Source organism: Trachinotus anak, unplaced genomic scaffold (assembly GCF_046630095.1).
Source record: "Trachinotus anak isolate AG129_WGS33_773 ecotype Australia unplaced genomic scaffold, CSIRO_AGI_Tana_v1 ptg000012l, whole genome shotgun sequence".
NCBI classification, from domain to species: Eukaryota; Metazoa; Chordata; class Actinopteri; order Carangiformes; family Carangidae; genus Trachinotus; species Trachinotus anak.
Genome location: NW_027273863.1, coordinates 4,874,678 through 4,887,180, shown reverse-complemented (window position 1 = coordinate 4,887,180; position 12,503 = coordinate 4,874,678). Strand labels below are relative to the sequence as shown.

The 12,503-nt window shown below is 40.5% G+C and overlaps 1 protein-coding gene across 3 annotated transcripts in view; it reads left to right on the top strand.

Moving 5' to 3' along the window:
* Nucleotides 1-10,573: 10,573 nt before the first annotated feature.
* Nucleotides 10,574-12,503, top strand: part of LOC139629206 (solute carrier family 12 member 7-like) — a 31,732-nt gene continuing 29,802 nt past the window's right edge. Inside the window, exons 1-2 of one of the 3 annotated variants that reach the window (XM_071491699.1) lie at nucleotides 10,574-10,651; nucleotides 11,148-11,377. In XM_071491699.1, the coding sequence (XP_071347800.1) occupies nucleotides 11,233-11,377 (145 nt within the window). In that variant the 5' untranslated portion in view covers nucleotides 10,574-10,651; nucleotides 11,148-11,232. Of the gene's footprint in view, nucleotides 10,652-10,948; nucleotides 11,378-12,503 lie in introns of those variants that run through there. The other 2 variants (XM_071491700.1, XM_071491698.1) reach the window with 2 other exon arrangements.

Sequence of the window (12,503 nt, the reverse complement as noted above, 5' to 3'; positions counted from 1 at the left end):
ACCACTTTACAAGTTTAATCTCAGGTCTGTGAGTTAACTGTTTTTTAAGTGCTCAGACCCGCTCGCTGTGTCACCGGCTGGACAAACAAAGACCAACTTTGTGTTTTGTGTATCTCAATCTCTGAGCTTCCCAGGATGCATTTCCGCTCCTTCCTCTGGATGGGCACAGATGTGGTGAGGCGCCAGCCCCCATCAGCCACCTTCACACACATAAAGAGCCACATGCACATATAGAGAGGTGTACATAGAGACACACATGAACATAACACAGACACACTAAGAGACACTCAATGTTACTTTGTCGAACTTTTAAAGGAGCTATTTGTAAGCTAATGTTACCATGAACAGCTGTCTACTGACCAGTGTAGAAGAAACACTGCGAGTTCAGTATCAAACTTCATGCCTTTACTCACCAACCGCTGTCTTAACCCTAGAACACTAACGTTAAAATTAGTAACACCATCACTAATGTCGGGTGAAAATCACCTGAACGCATGCCTCTTGAAAAAAACATAGATGGGGGGAGGGAAACAAACATACTATTAATGACATCAATGAGCAGTCTGAAGCTACCCAAGGACCCATGCAACTGAGACAGCAGCAACACAATGAAAATCACATGACAAGAATCGTGTGGGTGAAAATCACCCGACGTTAGTGTTCTAGGTTTAAGCTCTGTTAACTCTTGTCTACCATTTTCTTCTACTGAAGGAAATTAGCTATAGAGACTAAAACTGTTCTTGGTAACCGGCTGTAAACATGTTTAGTTCTGCTGTAAAGTTGGACATTTTAACATGGGATTCTGTAGGGAGTGACTCGCTTTTGGAGCCAGCCTGAAGTGGTCATTCAAAGAACTGCGCTTTTTTGGCACTCCTGTGTTGGCTTCATTTTTTAGCCCTCCATTTTTTTGGTCCCGTCACTGTCTGATAGCAACTCACAGTAGCCTCCAATCTGCCCTGAAGACTTAGCGCTGCTCAGAGGGCGTATTATAACCTCTTGCCTTGATGGCTGAAACTTTTGTCAAACGACAATCACCACCACCGGCTCCCGACAAGAGACTACGTTCAGCAGCAGAGAAAACGTACATTGTGAGCATATACCAGTACTTTGGTTTTGACATCTTCTGAAACAGTATTTAGTCAACAGGACACTTAAATATGAGCAATAAATTCAACTGAAAAATGTCAGTATTCATTTTTTTTTTTTTTTAAACTGGCCAGTCCACACATATAGAGATAAGTAATATGGCTCTGAGGTGCACATGACCCTTTGACTGAATGTATATCACATGAAGCAGCTTTGAGCCAAGATTATATGCTCACTGGGTTTGGGCCAGGTCTCCTTGAGAAAAGAGGCAAGCATCGCAGTGCTGTCAAAATTCACAGGACCATGTTGCAGAGGCGGCCATTGGCACGGGACTCCCATGAACTCCTTTGGTCAGTTCGCCAGCCTGTCAGTCATAAAACAGTCAGGCAGCCACCATGCCAGTCAAATAGCAGTGTATCCAAACACCCCAACAGCAGGAAGCTCAGCTTGTGAGTCATAACTCCATCAGCCTGACAGGCAGCTAGTCTGGTCAGACAAATAGCCACCCACTTAGCCAAGGCATCCACTGCAGCAGAAAAACAGGCTTTTCAGGCCCTTAACCAGGCTGTCAGTCAAACAGAAGCTTTAGCAAGGTTGTCAGGAATTTAGTTTCTCACCTGAAGGAACAGTTCAGCGTTTGAAGATGTATGTTTATTCACTTCCTTGCTGAGAGTTAGAAGAGAAACTAATAACACTCTCATATCAGTCAATTAAATATGAAGTTGGAGCCAGAGGACGGTTTGATTTACTTAGATTAGCATAAAGACAAGATAATTACACCAGTTCTGTCCCAAAAAGAAAAAAAAAAAAAAAATATATATATATATCAATTCAATTACAAGGTTATGTCACATTTATTTCATTTGAACAAAAAGACAAGTTGAGGCTTTACAAGCAGTTATGTGCTGGACTAATTCATGGATGAATGCAGTCATTGGAGTCTTGGAGACTCCAGGAAGTAGCGCTGGTACGCATTTTTCTAACCTTTGGTGCTAGGCTAGCTGTTTTCTCTCTCCTCTCTGTCCTTTCCAGTGTGCGTGCTAAGTAAAGCTAAAGGACTCCTCACTGTAGGTTCATATTTATCATACAGACATGTAAGTGGTGTCAATGTTCTCATTTAACTCTCAGCAAAATGATATATTTCCTAAAATGACAAATAAAGTTCAATTAATTGTCACGGGACGGAGCCAGAAACCTGGTCAACAAAAACCCAAACTATACCTGCATGGCAAAATACCACTAGACGTTAGTGTGAGATTGAAGTTTAGTCTTGACCACAGAACAAAAAAAAATGTACTGGCTTGTTCTGACTACCACAAATGGATCGGACACTCCTACATGGAACATTTTGTCTGTAGCCAAATTTCCAGCCAAATGTATCAAAGAAATATAAACAAATTTCTGAAAAACAGCAAAAGAAAAAGCAAACAGATATGTGTTTCCATCCACTGCTGTTATATCAGGAGTTGTGCACATCAAGATAAGCAGCTGGTGGTGTTAGTTTTCCAGTGGAGTGCCACTAAACCACTGCAGAAGACCGGGCCATAACAAGATGAGGTAATTAAAAAAGCTCCAGTCAAACCTCAAACGAACAAAATTGAGCAAATTGGTGAACTGAAACATATTTGGTGAGGATGAGTACAGAGAGAGGAAGGGGAGAGAGGACTCCATGGATGATGACTAACTCAACTTCTACCACCTGAAACAGCCCAGAGAGGACTCCCTTATGTGAGTGAGTTTGGAGAGCAGCTAGTCAAAGCCTTCAAGTCACAAAGAATTATATTTAACTTCCTAAGATCTCTGTTGGTAGATCCTGAAAACAAGACTCCCCTGAGGAGGAAGACTGAAGAGCCTGGAAGCCGACAACATGAACTGCCTGAGACCAAAACCACTGTCAAACCTTTGCTCCAGGGGTCTTACTGTTAATACATTTGCAGTGTTGGTAGTAAAGTGGATGATCAATACAAGCCTTACATTGTCAAACAGTATCAAATAACGCACAACACTTCCAAAATGTTTCACTGTGCTCTGTGCAACATGGTGTTGAATGCAGTATTTAAAGTAGCCCAGGTGAACTGCTAGGAATTCTGGGCCCCCTTGACAAGAGAGGACACTTGGCCCCCATGACCTTAATGTGTTGAACTTAGCACAGTATAACCTGGCATCTTTGAGAGGGCCCCTGCCGAGTTCAAGGACGTCCTCTCCCCTCCGTGAGCCATGCTTCTCAGCAAGCCACTGCATACATTGAATGCTTCAGCAAATTTGCATCAGGGCCAAAGCCTTCAAAATGTCCACACTCAAACCAAACCAAACTGAGTCACCCTACTTTGCTTCTATATTTTGCACTTACAGTCATAACTGTCATCTCACGATCCTTTAAATAATGCTAGTTACAGGCCTCGGACACTTAATCCATAACATTTAGCTGTGAAGGAAAGTATGAGTCTTTTCATAGCCAACGAATAAATAGTCACGGCTGGTGTTTGTGTAAGTCTAACAACACACTGCTGTGTTGCCAGTTTTAGCGATAAAACCTTTTTTGATTGTGTGTGTTGGTCAGTAAAATACAGAAACGTCAAATGAACGTAGCAATTATGAGGCTTTCTGAGATATGTTTGAAATCTGGACACAGCTGGCCGTGCCTGAGACACACAGGTGTGCGTGCATATATATGTGTGTGTGCGTGTTTATGTATGCACACACCTCCACAGTGTGTAGTTCTGCATGTGTCAGGGATGTGTAGAAGTGAGGCACTTTCTAAATATAAATCATGCAATCACTCTCATGCTTTATAGCCGGCTCCTCAGGCGGTTAACTCCTGGGCGGACACACACCGTGCATGTGGGCTAACAATCACTGCAGACAGGATGAGGAATAATGTCTCTCGCTGTGTGTGCGTGTGTGTGTGCTGGTGTTTGAGTGTGTGGTTGGACTTCCTCCTCTCAGCCCTCCGCCACTCATAGATTTAGACGTTGTTATTATTTTAACATAGTTAGCAGCTGTGTTTTGGGGCCAAACATGGTAATCATCTCCCCAGAGCTGGGGTTTCTCTCGGCTGAGGAGTATATTTTTAACTGCGGACAGTTTCACTCGACTTTCTCATGACACAACGCAGAAGCTTCTCAAAGTCACAGAATCACATTCGGTTAATTCAAGGTGAATGTGACCTAATAATGTGGAATTACTCATTCTGTTCCTTTTACTAAATGTAGGTTTAAAAAAAGTCACCGATTTATTTAAACCATATAGAGAAAAAAGAAAAAAAGAGAGAGAAAGACACTATTTAAGACAGATATTCATAAACCAAATCAAGGGTTGTAACTTTACATCTTGATACCAAATAAAAAACCATAGGAATAACTTATACATCTATTTACTTTCTCGACAAGAGTTACATGAGAAAATTGAATCTGTACGCCAGGGCTGCGTTCATGTCATGATGGGATGGTTGTAATATCACAGAGTTGGTTGTGTGAGAATTAAAAATACTGTGCACTGACAATATGCAATAAGGCTGTATCATTTAGTTTAATTACACTGAATGATGGACTTTACATTTAAATAAAAACGATACACACCAACAGATCAAAGATTAAAAGAAAGTAAACTTTAGGAAATAACCTGTTAATGGAAAAGATAGAAAAACATACAATATTTTTGCATTTTTGCATCCAACATCAACATTTTTATAGTATACTCTGTAGCCCTACCAGTGTTGCAATTCCCCTTTTCCTCTTGATTTGCACCTTGACTGCTGGCTATAGTTTACTATCTATTACTTTTCTTTATTATTTGAGTTGAGGTCTGGACTTACACTGATAACTTACCATTGTCTGGCAGTAAGAGCAGTATTTGTACATGATGTGAGCCTCTAAATAGTCCCACCCTTTCAGCCAAATGCTGGCATGCCTGAATCAGTTGTCTTGGAGACCTACCCTCTGGGAGGCCATATCAGAAATATTTACTATGACTTCACTCCAAACATAGTACAAGCAAATTGGTAGGTCCCTACCGTCCATATGCAAACCTACACCTTTGATTTTAAGCCACCTGTGATCATGCACTTTAAGAAAACACATACTAACTTTAGTTAAATTAGTTTCCAAAACACCAGAAGTGTTTTCATTTTTGCACCTACAGGTGGTACCAGTAGTAAACAAGGTACTGCCAACGCTCGGCTCTGCCAGAAAGTGAGTGGGGGAATGACAGGTGACAGAAATATATCCAAGAATGATATCTCACTGAGTCGTACTGTTTCTAAACTTCCTTAAAGCAGGTAATCGGTAAATCCTCGTCTTGCCTACTGCGTGGCACAGTTTTCCTGTCCTGCTTGTCTTGCTTACAACCTCACCTACCTGGCGCCTGTGTTTTGGCCCTTTACTACCCTCCTGCACCAAAGTCCACCTACAGACTTCCTCTGCCTCCATCTGTCATTCACTTCCCCTCTCTCTCGTCTTCACCTCTCAGTGACAGTGTGATATGAGAGCAGTGGTCAGTCTGATCTGTTATTTTAAGAAACTAGTTAATTTGAAACCTTATTTTTTGCAGCTTGGGAGCATTTGAAGGATGGCAAACCTGAGCTCCACACCTCTCACCCACCAAACACACTCACACACACATACTGATCCCAAACTCAAATTATGGCCTTGGCACCTCTCCCTCTCCTCCTGTTTTGTTGGTTACCCGCATGCAGACCTTCAGTGCCAGCAGAGTGTGGCAGAGGGACACTGTTCCCCCACAGTCACACAAGATTCACTGACTTTCTCATTACCCCCTGATCCTCCAGGCTACTGTTGGTCCCCCCACCATAGAATCCCTGTCCAAATTTTCCTCTCACACCAAAAATAGTTGTCTGAGTGCTGGCCATGCTCGCCTGGTGCCCTCCTGTCGCTGACGGCAGGCTGAATACACACTCTGACGATGAGACTATTTTCATCTTAATACTTATGAAATTCATTAATTTGTTGTTTTTTTTCACTATAGTGTAACAACATCCACTTTTCATGAGAGTGCGTGTGTGTACCCTTCGTGAAAGGGCAACAGAGTCTGAGAGAGTGGGATATGAAAAGAAATGAAAATACTACTGGGTGTTCTGGGCATTGCTGCATGTAGAGTGGGCATGTCCCTAAAAAAAGATGAGGGTTAGGGACAATGTAAGCACTGTATATGATCTTCAGTGCTATACAGTGTGCTACTTGACCAAAATACCCAATTTATAATTAAATGAAAAGCTAAAATTTTAAAATAAGGATTATATGGCCACACTGGTGTTTTCACAGCACTTTTCACAAATACTATTTAAAAATGCTGTCATAAAGAGGCTCAGTGAGGAAACCAGGGCAGAATTCAAGAATCTTTTGCCATTAAAGACATGAACAGAAAACAGAGATTCTTATGTTTTTTAAGTTTTTCTTTTATTCTAATTTTAATTCAGACGTATCTCTCGCACTTGAACCATCTGTTTCTTTAGCATGAGCCTTTTAGCTTAAGATGGCTGCATGCATCAAATTATGCTCTAGTTCGTCAGTTAAAGGAGCTGTTTGCTAGTTTTTCAACTGCTACATAGCCAGTGTTAGCATTAACAGCTGTTTATTCACCAGTCTCTCCAAGAACTTCAGCCCAGTGACGTTTACAAGAGAAGAGGTGATAACACATGCTGTGGATAGGACTTCCTCAGGTCAGACTGGACTCAGCAGTGATGAGACAGGCCACCTGAGCCGGGGCTAGCTGGTTAGCATGCTAGCAGAAAAGAGGTGATAGGAATAAAGTTGCTTTCCACCGCTGGAGACAGCTCTCGGCAAGTTAAGGAATGGACTTTGATGCCGAACTCGCACCATTTCTTCTTGACTGGTAAGTAAACAGCCATTAATACCAATGTTGACTATGTGGCGACAGCAAAACTTACAAATAGCTCCTTTAAATGTCAGTTACGTCAAACTGCCACTTGGCTAAACTTCATTCACTGTCAACTAAGATTTCAAGCCTCCTGTAACATTAATCTAAACAAATTAGGCGTGTCAACAGGCAGAAAGTTAGTTCAATCATGTAGAAATGGCTCCATGGACTGTTATTATTACTAATTTAACATATTATTATATTATATAACAAGTTATTCAATTTATTTTATTTTTTGGCTAAAAACATACAATTTACATGAAATTGCTGCCTATAAATGTGGCGTGATCAAAGAACAAAGTCTACATAACTATCAGTCAGAGGTTGACAAAACTATCTTTTAAAACAATACATTTTTTGTTTTTGCCTGGATGTTTTTTTCTTTGTATCAGTTTCTTTGTGTCTTCAATGGCACAAGAATACTGCCCCTCTATAATACCAATGTTGTTGAGAGAGAAAGTTCTTGTGCTGTGTAAATCATTCATTTCAATCAATCATTTCACTCTAAACACCACTTTCTCAAACATTTCACAATAAAACCACAAATATAACTTAAATTCTATTGCAGTCCACAAGAACCCATCAACTCTATTCTGACAATCACTGGCATTAGATCAATTATTGCTTTTCATCAACATGATTATTTAATCAAATGGACACTTTAATATGATGTAGCAGAACCGTTTTAGTCGGGACTTTGAGCAGCGATGGTTGAAGGGATGGCTACTGTTTAACCGTTGCTGCTTAAAGTCCCTAATGTCTATAAAGAACACTTAGGGTTGGTTCTTTGGAAAGAACCATAATGAAGAATCTTTGAACTCTGTAAAACAGTTCTATAATGAACTGTTTAGGGGTGCTACAAACGGATGGGTGACAAGATAAAGGAAAAATCTGAAAAATGAGTGGAGAAACAGGATGAAAATGTACCCATCCACAGGGTACAAGGAGTCACTGGATGGTTTCATGAGGAATATGAAAACGATGTGAATCATGCACAATGGCCTACACATTCACTAGATCTGAACCCAAATGAGCTTCTATTGGAAATTCTGGACCGACGTGTTAGACAGTGCTCTCCACCACCATCAGCAAAACACCAAATGAGGGAATATCTTTTAGGAGAATGGTGTCCATCCTTCAGTAGAGTTTGGAGACTGGGATCCAAACTCTGGGAACAATGCTAAGGAGCAGCAAAACGGTTCTAGCAGCACATGGTGGCCCAACACCTTAGTAAGACACTTCATGTTGGTTTGTCCTTTGACGTATCTTGGTACATATAAAACCTACAAAATCAACAAAACACTGCAGTCTTGCTTTATCTAGTAGACTACTGCAATTCATTGAAGATGCATTCTCATATCAGATGATTTCAGAAATTAGGAAACTGAAGCCACTGAGTCCACTGACTGAATAAAAAAGTGCACCCCAGCGCTGATAAACATGAGTCCTTCTGCCCAGATATTGCGTTTTTTGGTCTCACAGCACAGTGCAGGCAGTTGAAATTTATCCCCCGTGTGATGACATGAGAGGTCGGCCAAACCCTCCAGTATGTTTGCGTAGCTACCTGGTTTTGAGAGGGGGAGTCAGTAAACAGGTGAAAATGCTACAAATAGAATCTAGACACTTAAGAATATAGTCTTGAGGGAGGGCAGCCTGTTCCCGGGTCTGCGTCAGCACTGACCTTTTTGCTGTTTGCTAAAGGGATTTGATTTCACCTCTACCGCTCTCGCTTTGACTTTTTTTCAACATTCACACTTAAGCCATCTGAGGAGGATAAAATGGCAGTTTTGTCCAGGAAGGAGAAGCTGTGGTAGTTCAGTCATGGGCCAAGTGATATCACATCAGTGATAAGCAGATCCAGCAATGAAATGTTTGGCATTTTTGCATATCGTGGTTGGAGGTATTCCATCTTGAACTTCATTCAGCAAGTGTGCATGCATGGTTATAAATATACATGTATTCACACATTACACACATTTCATCATGAGGTCAAAGGTCAAGGTTGGCACAAAATATGGATTGAGCACCTTGCTGAAGAAAAGTTCAACAGTGCAGACACTTTTTGACAGATAAGTCTATAAACCACTAACATATGTATTTATGCTCATTATTTACCGTTGTTGTGAACCATTTCTAAAAGCTATCTGCAGTCATCCCTCCACTGTTTGCTTACAAACTATAAATATCTTTCCCTGTGAGTTGGACATTGACCTGACATCCCTTCGGTTTCAATTTAAACTTAAATGTTTAGCCGACAGCACCCTCTGCTGGCATACATGGGCAGACCTCACTTGTTGATCTATATGTGATAAGAAGAAAAATCTGAAGGACCTGGATTACATTAAGATCCATAACATTATGAGCCACTCGCACACAAAAAATTTGGGCTTAAGTCAACAATAGTGAAAACTTCAGCTCCTTTTCTGTCTTTAAGGAGGAGAAAAAGAGAAGGAAAAATAATATGTACAGCTTCCTTATTCACCACTTCCTAAACAAACCTGAGCAAACACGGTTTTCTTTTTGTGGTATCCTGAGTGGCTTTTGTGGCTGGGAGATTATCTGCTATCAGGCCAGCTGCAGAAGGGGCGTCTGCAGGTTAAACACAAGCAATGTTTTCTTTCACTGCTGTTCCACTTGGTTGTCCTATTTATCTATTTATGCTTTTAATGGCATATTATGTTCCATATGAAACTGTTACAAGCAGTTCAGCAGTTTTGAAGTATAGGCCTGGGAATGAATTCTCAGTCTTTAAAGACAACATCTGGACAGTCTGTGTTTCAAAGATGGGAACTGTTTGCTACATTTCAGTTTTTTAAATGTCACTGTTCTCAAGTGAGTGTTTTTTGGTCATAGGAAAGTCATTTGGTCATAGGAAGGTCATTTGTTGATACATTCTGTTGTATTCAAGTATAATTTATTTATTTTAAACCTTTGTTATATTTGCCATCATGTTAAATGAAATACACTATGTAAAACTAAATAAAATAACTAAATAAACTCACTGCAGGGTCATTAGGGTATGCACAGGGCTGCATATTGGAAGCAATCTATAAAAAATTGTATGAAACTAAAGAAGAAAGGTGTAAAAAAAAAAAAAAAAAGACTCATGATAAAAGAAAGCTTCCTTTGTGAACTACCCTGCTAACAGTCCAGTCATATTATATACCACTACACCACTATGCTTCAGAAAAAAATGCTAATTGATGAGGACTCTCATGCAACAATACACATTCAGTATTTCTATATTACTTGCACTACTGTATATCCTTCTAAAGGAAGCCTACAGTTCATCAAGATTAATGTCCCTACGACTAAACCTTGCATGATCATTCCCACAAACTGAAAACAATTCTTGTTTACTTGTGTCCATTGTTATTCAAAGCTAACAGCTTTCCCCCACTGGCTGTCTATTGTGATCTGTGCTGCTACTCAGAATACAGAGGAAAGGTAGTGTCCAAGTTTTTCAAGATGTTTCCTTTGCTGACACAATGTGTGTACGCATGAGAGCGTGTGGTGCCATTCTGTGCTGAACATCAGCATTACACCGCTACCCATAATGCACTGTGGGAAAGTTAACACCCATTTTGTTTACCTGGAGCAAACCATACACGGAAACTACCGGTCCGAAGGGAGATGAGAAAACCAAAGCCAAATGAACAGATAAGAAAAGTGAGTTTTCTGTTGTTAAGTATGAGAAAGTTCATTCTTTTGTAGTCAAAGTGGATTTTATAAATACTTTGGAGTTTGTTTGCCTACCTTTTGGCATTACAAAGGTGTGAGTGAGAGAAGTAGGACGGTCAGAGCCGAGGGAGGAGCTGCAGGGTTCTCCATGTATGGGCTACAGCTCTGTTCATATGGTAAATAGATGGTCACATGGGGCAATAGTCTTGAGGCAGTGGGGAGAAAAGGGAGGGAAAGGAACAAGGAGAGAGAGTGAAGAGATACACTGGAGGACTTTGGCCTGCCTCATGTGCAGGAGGCGGCACTTTCACCCTGAGTTTAGAGCCCACTGGATCACATTACAAAAAGAAAGGAAATAACAGATTTAAAGTGAGTGCCATGTTGTGGTCAAACCTGAATCCTTAGCTTTTCTCACTTGGGCCTTAACGGGGCTCTATTTCTTTCATTGGACTTCCTTTACATACTTTTTTCCTCTTCCCTGTGGGAGTGAAAGTTCAACAGCCAGTGTCATCCTGGTCGACGTCAGTGGAAACCTCTTCATACTGTCTTACGGGGAAGTGAAGATCCAAGATGCCCACCTTCACTGTAGTGCCAGTGGAGGATGCAGATGATGGCAGCAACAGCGCTGGTGCAGATGGAGGAACAAAACCTGTCAGTCTGGGCAAAATCTTTGGGGAGGACGGTGATAAGGAAAACTTACAAGAACCTCACTCAGGTAGGAATACACTGTAAGGCTTGTAGACATGCCTATCTGCTCAGGGAGGTCAGTTTTTACTCCTTCTTCTTCACGTTTAGGGTCGTTGGGTAGCTGGAGCCCAACATACAATGTGATAAAGTTAAAAGTTAAGATATGTAAGTTCAATTTAATTGAACATGTACAAACAGAAGCACGCTGACACAAACATTTATACATGTTATAGCAGGCACATGCATTACCCAACACACGAAACAACGCACTGGGTTTTTAAGTGTGACACCGGTCAACGAGCCAGAACTTGCACAGCAGCTTGCTGAGTGTGGTAGGGAGGAGGAAGTGTGTATTGTTGTTACTCAGTACAACCCTGATTGATGGTTTGGCTATTTGGCTTCATCATGGTTGTAGTGCAGGGCTCTATGTCTATTATGAAAGTCTATACCCTACAATGGCAGAGTGCCAGAGAAGCAGTGAAGCTGTGAAACACAGACTTAAAGCTTTCAAGCTAGTTGGCAAACTTTTGCAATTGTTTAATTATATGTTTTTAAGGCTTAATATTTTACCCTCCAAATTGCTAATGAGTTGGAAACCACTGTACATAACACCTTAAAAATGTAGCTACTGATGCTGCCTTTGGAAAATGCACAGAGAAAATGTGGTATATACAAAATCTAAAAAAAAATTCAGCTCTGTGCTCCATCTTGTTTTCCTGAGTGTATGTCTGTCTACAATTGACATTTATAGTGAGACCAAGATAATGAATCATACACATTTAATACAGCTAAAGTTAATAATAATAATAATAAATATTATTATTATTAGTAGTAGTAGTATATTGCACCAGAGTCACAAGCTGAGACAGCAGCTATTGAAATCTACTCAGCTAGTTAGCATTAGCAGGAGTTTAGCTAGCGTCTTTTCTATGGTTAGATTTAACCACTGCCCGATTTAATTATGTGGATTAACTGAATTACCAAGATGTCAGCTCACGAAGAGGGATATTTTTTAATTAACAGATAAGAACTAATGACAAATCAAAAAAATTTGGACACTGGGTTTAGACACTTTTAATTAGTGATGTTGGAGTGGGGCTCAGAAGGTGCCACATTTTTAAAATGAGCAAAAATTTGTTCAAATCAAATTTAAA